We start from the raw sequence: 12,003 nt of genomic DNA, 5'->3' as shown, positions 1-12,003 counted from the left end.
GTAATCATTTACTTGTCTCAGCAGATTTTTCCACATGGATATATGGGTTTTAATATGGGTCTAAGCATATAGATAGCCATGAAAAAAGGAATAGCATGTAATACATTTTGAAATACTGCATAGCTGCATATTTTAGACTTTGATGGAGAGCATGGAAACCAGTAAAAAAATTTGGATTTTAACAAAACCCTTACAAAAAAAATGTGACATATCTATCACTTCATCAGTGTGTATATCTCTTTTTTTTCAAATCACGTTTAGTTACGTATTGGATACAGTAATATGCCTTTTTGTTCATAAGAATGCTTCCCTCCATTAGTTCTGATCAGTAATATTCAAGATATAGAAATCCTTTTCATTAAAATATCTTCACTAAAATAGATATTTCTTCCCTTAGAAAAAGAATTCAAAACTTTTAGGGCCTAGTTTTAAAAAGCATCACACTATAGTTGATTTATTTTGGTTGTTTGTATTAGGGATGTGAAAAATAATCACCACTGCCACTAGCAAGAACTATAAATGATATATTATTGCAAGTGTTCTAAAAAAATCAGAACAAAACTAATTTATTATAGTTCTGTCTTCATTATACACCACATGTTGGTGAGTTAAACACAACAAAATTGTCTTTTCTTTTAAAAGTGTCTACTAAAGATAAAAAGAATAAGGTAACAATTAACATGTAGATTGTTACATAAAAAATCTGATATACATATTTCTATTGCCTGTTAGCTTGTTCTAAGCCTCTTTAACTATTACAAAAAAGGAAAAGTCATTGTTCAAAGGCAAACATTCAATTCAGTTGATACAACATTACAGTACAGTCAACTAACATCATTCAACGAAGGTAACAAGTCTAGCCTTAGCTTCTTGAGTTAAAAAGTCTGTAGACTAGATTGCTACAAAAGGTTCAATGCTGCTTCACAACTGTGTTAGCTTTTTGGAGGACTTTGTACTTTCTACTGATGGCTTCAGAAGGGGTCATGCTATTGGTAAAAGCACAGGGAACCCCAACCTGTCATTAATCATTTTATTGAGCATTGTAGTTAGAACAGCATTATTGAGTTTAGCACAACAACTAAAACAAAATAATAATAATAATATAATAATAATATAATAATAATCATAATAATGATAAGAATAAAAACCAAACACAAACTGGAAGCCTAGAGATGCTGCCAGCCGTGTCAAACCCTTGCGATACGCTATACTAAAAAAATTTGAAATATCCACCCGTCCTCTCCACTCTGCCACAAACTAGCAAAGTCAAAAATACAAAAGTCTTCAACTTGTTACTTTTGCAGAATAAAGCAAAAACGTCTTTGTGCTCCTTACTACCAGAAGCAAAATATCCACTGAGTTACCACATGTAATAGCTTCTGGATGTGTCAACCTGGGTTGGCTTGGTGTCTGCAGAACCATCTTTGTCTTTCTCACTGTCACCTTCCCAGAGATTAATGAGTGGTGGGTACAGCTCATTTAGTGGGATTGAAGAAGTTTTTTGCATATACTTTTTTAATGAGTGGTGGTAGTTTTTTCTCTTAAACCTTTTGGCAATGTACACAGCAATAGATGCAAGGCTAATGACGGCAAACATGGACCCCATTACTGCAGCAAGGGCTGTACTTGTTTCTTGATCAGAAATGTCCAGTGCAAAGGCGGCATTTTTAGTTGTGACATTCACACATGACTTCTGAGTCTGCTGATGAATATTAGACACCGTGAGACACACTTCATAATCTGTAGAAGGCTGCAGATGTGTTAGGTTGTACTCATGAACATCTACCGGGACCCTGGCAGTATAGGTTATGTGAGGATTGTCAATCTTCATGGTGGCAGATGACCATTTTAAGTTTGATGTCATGACATTGGAATTGACTTTCCAGGACACTAAGATGGAATGAGATTCTGTCTGCTTGACATATATTTTCAGCACCTGGGTACCATCCAGAAGGGTTCCATTAACCTTAATTGTCACTACACGTGTGTCAGCCCCTTCAACATTCTGGGCGACACAAGTATATCTTCCTGAGTCTTCAATTTGTATGTTAGATATTTCTAAAGTACCTTCGCTACTTAGCTTGTATTTATCTGAAAGTGTATCCACAGTTATCTTATTTCCAAGAGGAGTGACCCAATAAATTTCGGGTTCTGGCTCAGCCATGGCCCGACAATCTAGGAAAACTGTTGTGCCAATATCCATGTTTAAATGATTTGGGAATGTGTCATGAGCTATCATTGGGAGGCACTGTTCACTTGAATCTTGGATTAAAACTTCCTTTACCTGCTGCCCTCTATATTCAGGTGGCATGGCACAGAACATGGACAAAGGCTCCATGAAGCGGATGTTTGTTTTGTTGGAGTTAATCCAGTGGATGACACAGTCACACCTCAGGGGGTTGCTATGGATACTGATCTCACGAAGATTGGGAAGGGATTCTACTGTCTTTTGGTAAACAGCATTCAAGGCATTGTTGTTCAACATCAAGCTTTCCAGGGCAGGAACACTTCGAAAAGCCAAGCGGTGGATATAAGATAATTTGGGGTTATTGGTGGCTTCTAACTTTGTGAGTTCAGGCAAGTTATCAAGGGCATAGCGATCCACAGAAACAAGTTCCCCCATATTGTTGATTCCTAGTTCTTTTAGCCGAAGCATATTTTTGAAGTCCCCTTCTTGGATTTTGTGGATGGGGTTTTTGTTGAGGTCTAAGAATTTTAAATTTGGAACCTTTTGCAGGGCAAGTTGGGGGACCTTGACCAGTTTGTTATCATAAAAAGACAGGCTTTCAAGGCTATCCAAGCCCACCAAGGCATTTCCAGGAATATCGGTGAGATACATTCCTGCCAAAACCAGGCTTCTCAAATTTGAGAGGGGTTTAAAGTTCATATCCAGAATTCCAATCACAGGGTTTTCCCCAATCATGAGAATTTCCAGGTTGGGTGTTGAATCAAACCAGCGGCTATCAATAATTTTCAATTTATTGGAGTTCAAGTGGAGCCTTAAAAGATTTTTTAAGCCTGAAAAAGCATTAGCAGAAATAGTGCTAATCTGGTTATGGTTGATATAGAGTTCTTGAAGGTTGCTGAGGTCCTGCAGACAGTAATCAGTCATTTCCGTAATCTGATTTTCCTCCAAATGTAGAGTAGTGAGCTGGGTCAGGTTTGCTAGCCCAACCTCCTTAATATTTGTGAAGTTGTTTTGGGAGAAATCTAGCTCAGTCAAGTTGAAAAGCTGCTGGAGCTCATCCACGGTCTTTGCAATGTTATTGCTCTGTAAGAGAAGCACTTGAGTATCACTAGAAAGGTTGCTGGGAATCCTTGTTAAGCGGAGATCATTGCAATCAACAGTGGTGGCTTCTCTGTATGTGGATTGCGGGGTGAACCAGGGCCTAATTTCACATACACAAAGTTGTGGACACTCACTATTTTGTAGGGAGTACCCAGTTAATGAAGTCATTAGCAAGCCCAGCACCAATTGGCAAGCTGCTAACACAAAGCTCATTCTAGCCATGCTGGCTTGCTGAGCAAGCTCAATCCTGACACTCCTAAATTTTAACAAAAGGTGAATGCTAAATAGTGATAGGTAGAATAGGAAGCAGAAAATGTAAACATTCAAGCAAAGTCTTGGTTGAGATGGGTACAATTCTGGAGTCTGAAGGGATGGTTTTCAGAAGTTTTCAAAAGGCAAGAAGCAACTGGGAGTCTTTTAACTGTGTTTCTCAATCCCAGGCATGCCCACAGCTCTGTGGTAGAAGTTACTTCAGCCAAATCAAAGTCTGGAGATGTGCCTGAAAATTAGATTAGGACAGATGTTATGTTTTTTCCATATACTTGCTACATTACAGCCTTTCTTTTGTCTACTAAAAAGGCATAATCACAAATCTATTAACAGAATGTTCAAAACAACTACACAAGCTTTTAAATTACAGTATACTTTCCTATATTTTCCTTCTTACACTAAAATTAGTTACCACTTTTACAATTTAATTGGGTAAAACCCTCAAACACACACACACACACACACACACACACACACACACACACACCAGGGACACTCAGAAAAACACACAGATATCATTTCTTTAAAAACAAAGTTGACTTGAGAAATTGCCTATTTAAGCCTCCAAGAAGAATCAAAAGGTCAAATGCAAAACATGAAAGGCAGTTTATAAAACACTCAAAATTCATTTTTAGTTTTTTATATTTTAATAGTTGTTTTTATTTGTTTTCAGAAGTTTTTCTTTTCCAAATCGTATACTCTGAAGACCTATCAGTCAATGCTATTCTAGCTCAATTATTCTTATGCAAAAAATTAATCTAACTCAACTACAAAAAGAAAATATCAGGGGCACCTGGGTGGCTTAGTTGGTTAAGTGTCCAACTTCGGCTCAGGTTATGATTTCACACCTCTTGGGTTCGAGTCCCACATCAGGCTCTGTGCTAGTAGTACAGAGCCTGGAGTCAGCTTTGGAATCTGTGTCTCCCTCCTTCTCTGCCCCACCCTCACTCACACTCTGTCTCTCTCTCTCTCTCTCTCAAAAATAAATAAACATAAAAAAAAGAAAATGTCAGTTTTTCTTATATTCTAATGGTCACAGCTAATCTTGGACTGAATAAAACAGTCAAAGGACTTTACCCCACTATTACCACTGGTCTTCATGAAAAACACAAATGTATTTACACATTTAATTTCACCAATCTCATGGGAATGTCACTAGCCACTTAGGAGTTATAAAGCATGGATATACTGGATATGTTTCTTTTAGTGGAGGGGATATGTTCTTTAATACATTGAAGCCTCAGCTTCTTTATATAAAATGGGTTTGGTCATTAGGATTATTGAGAGAATTCAAGGAATTGATATAAAGCTCTTAGTGTAGTGCTTGACAGATATTAAATGTTCACAGAAGTTAATTATATTTATTGACATCTTACTATATCTCTTATCCATATTAGTTCTAGCTAACTAGTGGTTGTTGGAGAATAGGTAAATGAAGGAAAGCTGGGGACATTTGACTTATTCTGTCATAATCTAATGGTTTGAATGAGGTCTTCTGAGGTCAAGTATGTATTGCTTACCTGCTTATAAAAGATAATATTAGCAGTTAATGGTTCTAGTTTTCTGGATTCCAATCAGGTATAAAAAGCCACTGTGGATCCATGGTCTATCTTGCTTTCTCAAAACTAGGCAGTTACTTACTAAGATATTAAATGTACAGTTACATGTTTCCTTACATTTGTTTTTCTATATTGAACTTCAGCTTTAAGTATTGAAGTACTTTAGTGGCTGGTGTTTTCTTTAGCCTCCTAAAATTACTGTAAGGATTCAATAAAATACAGCACATAATGTACTTGAAGCCTGGTGTCCAACACATAGCAAGCTTTCGGTTTGTATTTGGTGCTATTATCTTTGAACTTTGCAAAATACAGTTTTCTTTGTGATTGACCAAGAGGCAAACTGATACAAATAGCCAGTCCTAAAAGTTCTGTTATTTGTCATATTTTAGTAGAAAGAAAGAAAAGTGCTATATTTTTGTTGTTTTAGAAAATATGCAAACCAAGTTACTGGTCTAACAAGATGGTATTTAGAAAAAAATCACCTGATCCATATTTGGCATTTGGAGGTAGGAGAAGGAAATGGATGTGTTGCATAATGCTGATGCTGGATACTTTCTCTTCCGTGTGGAGAGGCAACACTGGCATTCCCCTCACCCTAATCTGGTTCCTTTACCATATATTATATATGTACAAAACTTTTCAACATTATAAAATTACCTGATTCTGACTTTTATCAGGAAAATCCATAAAATAAAAACATACCTCAGAGAGCAATAATTTTCCAAATATCATTGCCTCCACAAATTTATTCCTCTTTTTGTTTCCATTCAGAGTAATCCTAAAAGAGGTACAATGACCACAGTAAGTTTTCTGTTAAGTAAATTTCTGCCACATGTTATTGCTTAATCTTAATTCAAAATAGAAAACCCAAAGAATAAATCTACTTTTCATAACTCTGAGATGGAATTTCAATTAATATTTATGTTTTGACTGAACTTAAGGAAACATAGCTAAAAGTAAATATGTGCTGAAGTTGTGTGAGTCTCCCAAAACCATCTGTTGCTACTGAAAAATATCTTTAATGGGGCTGTACTTCAATTATTGTCACAAGTAATGTCTCCATTTTAGTTTAAATTATATGGTTTGAAGTAATTGCATTGCAGTACTCAAATCTGTTTGACATACACATACCTCTTTAAACAAACAAACAAATAAATAAACAAACCACACAAGTTGAGAATGTTAAATACCATATCAAACATAGAGGGAAGACTTTTTCCTTCCCCAAACCTGCATTTGGCTTCTTTGAGAGTGGAGAATGAAACTTCCTTGACATAAAAGGAGGTGTTTTAAGATGTTTCTAGTTGTGTACCATTCTGAATTCTTTTTAACATATTTTCCAGCCTAATTTTTGAACATGACATTTTTAGCCAGAGAACAAAGCTTAAAAGAATGCTTAAACCATTTTATATGTTTAAAACATAAGGCATGTCTCAGGAATTATTCACTAATGGTGTTTAAAAGTAAATCCATTATCACAACAAGAGAAGAAAACTACAGACCAATGTTCCTGATGAATATTGATGCAAAACTCATCAACAATACTAGCAGATTGAATTCAACAGTATATTAAAAGGTTTATACACCATGACTAAGTTGGATTTATACCCAGAATGTAAGCATGGTTCAATATATGAAAATAATTCAAAGTAATAGACCATATTAATATAATGAATGACAAAACCCACATGATCATCTCAGTTGAGGCAGAAAATGCATTTGGCAAAATTCAACACCCTTTCATGGTGAAAACACTCAACAAACTAGGAATGAAAGAAAACTGCCTCAATATACTAAAAGCATATATTAAAAGCCCACAGTTAAAATCATATTCAATGTTGAAAGAGTATAAGCTTTTCCTCCAAGATCAAGAACAAAGTAAGGATGACCACTTTAACCATTTCTATTCAACTTAGTATTGGAAGTTTGAGTCAAAACAATTAAGCAAGAAAAAAAAATAAAGCATCCAAATTGGAAATGAAGAAGTAAAATTGTCTGCAGATGGTATGATTTCACATGAAGAAAATCCTAAAGATGTCACAAAACCCCCCTAAACTGTTATAATAAACAATTTCAGTGAAGTTGCAGGACACAAAATAAATACATAAAAATCAGTTGTGTTTTTGTATACTATTAATGACCAATCCAAAAAGGAAATTAATAATCCAACCTACAATAGCATCAAAAAGAATAAAACACTTGGGAATAAATTTAACCAAGGGGATGATTTGTGCACTGAAAACTACAAAGCATAAAAGAATAAAACATAGAAATGAATAGAAATATATCCCATGTTCATGGATTGGAAGACTTAATATTGTTAATATGTCTATCCTACCTAAAGTGATCTACAGATTGAATGTAAGCTGTGTTAAAAGCCCAACAGCAGTTTTGGCAGAAATAGAAAAAAAAAGTCTTAAAATTCATATGGAAATTCATGAGAACCTGAAAAGAGCCAAAACAGTCCTGAAAAAGAACAAAGTTGGAGGCCTCATCCTTCATGAGTTCAAAACATACAATAAATCAACAGTAATCAAGATGGCATGGTACTGGCATAAAGGCAGACATATAGAAGAGAGCACAGAAATAAATTCTCCTGGACATGATCAAATGACCTTGGAATTTTGTGCCAAGCCTACACAATGAGGTAAGGATACTTTCGCCAACTGTTATTGGATATCCATATGCAAAAGAATGAAGTTGGACCCTTACCCTCCATCATATACAAAAAGTAACTCAAAATGAATTAAAGACCTAAATGTGAGACCTAAAACTGGAAAACGCCTAGGAAAAGACAGAGGGGAAAAGCTTCAGAACACTGATTTCTTAAACACCAAAAACAAGCAATAAAAGCAAAAATAGCAAATGTGACTAAATCAAACTTAAAAACTTCTGCACATCATAGGAAAAAATCAACAGAGTGAAAAGGCAATCAACAAAATAGGAGAAAATATCTGCAAATCATATATCTGATAAGGGACTAATGTCCAGAATACATAAGGAACTCCTATAACTCTGTAACAACAGACAATTCTCCAAAGATATCCAAGTGGACAATAAGCACATGAAAAGACGCTTAACATCACTAATCATAAGAGAAATACAAATCAAAACTACAGTGATGTATCACTTCATACCCATGAGGATGACTACCATTAAAAGAACAGAAAATAAGAAGTAAAATGATGCATCCACTATAGAATGTAGAATGGCTGTTCTGCAATAAATTAAAAATATAATTACCATATGATCCAACAACCCCACTTCTGGGTATATATCCAAAGGAATTCAAAGCAAGATCTTAAGAGATATTCACACACCAACATTCAATGCAGCACTGTTCACAATAGCAAAGAGATGGAAGCAATCCATATGTCTACTGGTGGATGTATGGAAAAAGAAAATGTGACATATACACAAAATGGAATATCATGCAACCTTAAAAAAAGAAGGAAATTTTATCACGTCTATGATGTGGGTGAACTTCAAGGACAGTATCCTGGATGAAATAAGTCCATCACAAAAAGACCAATACCATATGATTCCACTCATATGAAGTATCTAAAGTAGTCAAAATTATAGAAACAAAAAGTAGAATGTGGTTGCCGAGGGTTGTGGGAAGGAGTGGGGGTATTTGTATTTACTGGGTATTTAAGTTTTATAAGATGAAAAAGCTTGACAACTTTGCTAAACAACAATGTGAATATATTTAGCACTACTGAACTGTATACTTAAAAATGGAAGATGGCAAATTTAATGTCATTTTTTATCATTAAAAAATGTAAAACCATTATACTTCAGGCCTACTTTGTCACATATATACCAATTAATTATCTTAAATTCTGCAACAAATTGAAAAATGGCCAGTATAGATTTTTTTAGTGGAATTGTTTTGTTCTAGGGCTTACTGGACTAAGTCGGTCAAATGTGAGAAGAAAATGTCCTACTAATTACCAGAATGATGTTCCACAAAGAAGTCTGGCAGTTTAAAGAAACAATTCCTTAAGTGAGAAACCATGGTTTTAAAGGCCCAGTATTGGCAAGGGATGCATTTCAAACAAACAATTACATAATTACATTTGATACTTCTTTTTCCAATAAGATATGTTTGGGACACTCTGCACTGAATATAAAATTCCAAGAGAAATGGACAGCATGGTCATAACCATCAAGTGAATTTGGCACTGATCCCTATTTTCCCATAGAATCATATGAGATGGGATGTCAGTTTAACAAAATCACAGTATTTAGTATAACTTGGGTTTGGTTCCTTATGCATTAAATTCTTACAAAGTTGGGTGAAAGAAGTAAGCAATCACAATAACATGTTGATTAAGTTAATTCTAGTTATACTAAAACCCAGATAGCTCTGTTTGTAGAAATAATTCTGTGTTGGGGGATCCAGTGATCTGTATTCAGATTCTGACTTATTCACTTATTAGATGTATTACCCTGTGTCAACTATGAGAATTCTGTCTCACTTTCTATGCCTAAATTAAGGCTAATTATACATACTTCATATATGAAAATTATGATAACTAAAGAGCCTGGGAAAGAGTCCAGCACAAAGTGAGCCCTCAGATACTTATTTGAATCTCTGGAACCTCATCAAGTTTGCCATTAAATTTCATTCTCACTCTGCAGGGGTATTGGGAGGTAATGAATAAGCAAATCTCTTTAAGACCTTTGGGCATGACAGGTGTTTGGAAAAAAGTCATTGTTTCTTTTTACCATTTCTGTTACATTTTCAACCAGTATTATTGGAATTAAGTGTTAGAAATTCAGAGACCAAATATGGCCCTGTGCTAAATTAAAACCCTATGTAAGCAAGCAAATTATGAAATACAAACCTCCAACCTAGAAATTAACATCCTTTTATAGACAGTAGTCACAGCAATAAAAAGCTAAATTTTTGATCCCCTAGAAAATGAAAATGCCCTCTTAGGACATGTGCATTTATGTATACTTTTTTTGGTGGTCAAATTCACCATATATATGTAATGTTTAAAGAAATCATTTTTTAGCTCTATTGGTCCCCAAATAGATCCAGAGCTAATGCAGCATTCAAATTTGCTTAGCTTCTTTTGGGCATGGCTTAATAATAGGACAATGGGATTTTTGTTCAATGAAGCTTTCCTTCTGGTTAAAAAATACATTGTCTCCTTATAAATTCTCCCTGTAGCCACTCTTGTGGGGGGAGGGGAGCAAGGTAGAGCTAGGTAGACTCCATTCACTGGATTGACCTCCCAAAGGTAATTTCCCTGTGTGGAAGGCCAGCATGACTTTGCTTCAGGTGCACATGGCTGATTGTTAGGCTCAAAAGGCTATATTAGCTTTTTGAAAGAGGAGTTTAGCAATAGAGTTAAGAGTGTGGCTTCTGGAGACAAACCTGGTTTCAAATTCAGTTCTGTGACCTTGGGCAAGTTATTGAAGCTTTCTTTCTGAGTCTCAGTTAACTTTTTTTTTTAGAAAATGAAGATCATAAAACCTACTTTGCAAGGGTGGTGAGAGAATTAGAATGACAAGTTAAATGTAAAGCTTTTGGCAGAGGGCCTGCCACATAGCGAGTGCCTGATAGATGTTACACATTACTATTTACAGGTTTGATGTCTCATTGGATCTGAGTCTTTTTAATGGGTTTGAGTATGAAAGAAAGGAGTAGGTAGTTGAAATCAATAGAGGGTACCTTTTGTAACATCAGCAACTACGAGTTCTGAAAACAGCCTGGCCAGAGACAGAGAGAAAGAGAGAGAGAGAAAGAGAAAGAGAAAGAGAGAGAGAGAGAGAGAGAGAGAGAGAGAGAGAGAGAGAGAGAAAGAGAGACAGAATGATCACAGCAAATTCTTTATGGAGGGTATATTTCATCTTCCTTGGGAAGGAAATAAGGCATTGCAAATACATTCTGAATATTGAAACTGCATGGACTATTTTTAATTTTTTTAATCATTTTTTAAAAGTAATCTCTACACCCAGCATGGGGCTTGAACACATGAGTCCGAGATCAAGAGCTGTGTGCTCTACTGACTAAGCCAGCCAGGCATCCCTGCATGAACTATTTTTAAAGACATTAGTTTCCTGGACTTTTGTCTGGTCCCTGGCCCTTTCTGAATCTTAGATTTCTTTCTCCAACCATTTCCCAAAATCATGTTCCTTGTTCACACATTATCCCAAGCAAAACACCCTGTAGTGTGTGTTAGTGATCACAGATGGAGGGTTCGTATGGGAGGAAGAGCTATAATAGTCTCCATAATGCATTAAGGAAACAATAAAGTCTATCCCCTTGCAAGGACATAATGGAGCTTGGTGAAGCTCTTTTGCATAAGGAACTGTTCCTGAGAGTCCACATTATTCATCAGCAAGCAGTGCAGCAGCATGTCTGAGTGGGCCAAGCAACAGAATGAGGACACCAGGGAAGAGATTCTTAATTTTGGCTTCACCACCAATTTCCTAGGTGACCTTGAAAGAGTCTAGTAACTTTGTGTTCTATTTTATTTATCTTACAGTAAGTAGGTTGAGAGGAAAGGAAGTCACAGCTTCCCAGGCTAAGAAACACCTCAAGAAGTCATCTTACCAACCCATTCTCCTGGTGTCATGGAAAATTCCTTCTAGCCATTTTCTGAGATGCAGCAAGTTTGATTATGCCAAGGCTCTCAAACTCCAGTGCTTTCAGGGGCTAGGTAGGTGAAGTCAACTGAATCTAACACAGTCATGTAAAAAGCTGGAGTGTGCCTGCACTCCAAAGGCATCCAAAAATGTTAACTATGCAGGCCAAACAAAAACCATCTGCTTTCCAAGGCCTTTTGTGGCCTGTGGCCAGTTTGCAACCTCTGAAATACATATAAATGTAATAAGCATCATATCAGTTATAATGCTAAGCTAATGGGA

General features: G+C 35.9%; 1 protein-coding gene across 1 annotated transcript; it reads right to left on the bottom strand.

Annotated features, from left to right (window-relative positions):
• Nucleotides 1-1,199: 1,199 nt before the first annotated feature.
• On the bottom strand, nt 1,200-5,851 carry LRRN1 (leucine rich repeat neuronal 1). The gene is made up of 2 exons (XM_042927540.1): nt 5,821-5,851; nt 1,200-3,788 (listed from the first exon to the last, which is right to left on the bottom strand). Exon 2 carries the CDS (start codon nt 3,509-3,511, stop codon nt 1,361-1,363), a length of 2,151 nt encoding a protein of 716 aa, XP_042783474.1. The 5' UTR covers nt 3,512-3,788; nt 5,821-5,851; the 3' UTR covers nt 1,200-1,360.
• Between the last annotated feature and the right edge of the window lie 6,152 nt (nt 5,852-12,003).

The sequence above is a fragment of the Panthera leo genome, chromosome A2 (genome assembly GCF_018350215.1).
Source record: "Panthera leo isolate Ple1 chromosome A2, P.leo_Ple1_pat1.1, whole genome shotgun sequence".
NCBI lineage: Eukaryota > Metazoa > Chordata > Mammalia > Carnivora > Felidae > Panthera > Panthera leo.
The sequence above is the reverse complement of the archived record's forward strand: the minus strand, read 5'-3'. Positions and strand labels throughout refer to the sequence as shown.

Bases quoted from the DNA above. Each gene is read 5' to 3' on its own strand.
- LRRN1 (XM_042927540.1), bottom strand. From the start codon at position 3,511: ATGGCTAGAATGAGCTTTGTGTTAGCAGCTTGCCAATTGGTGCTGGGC.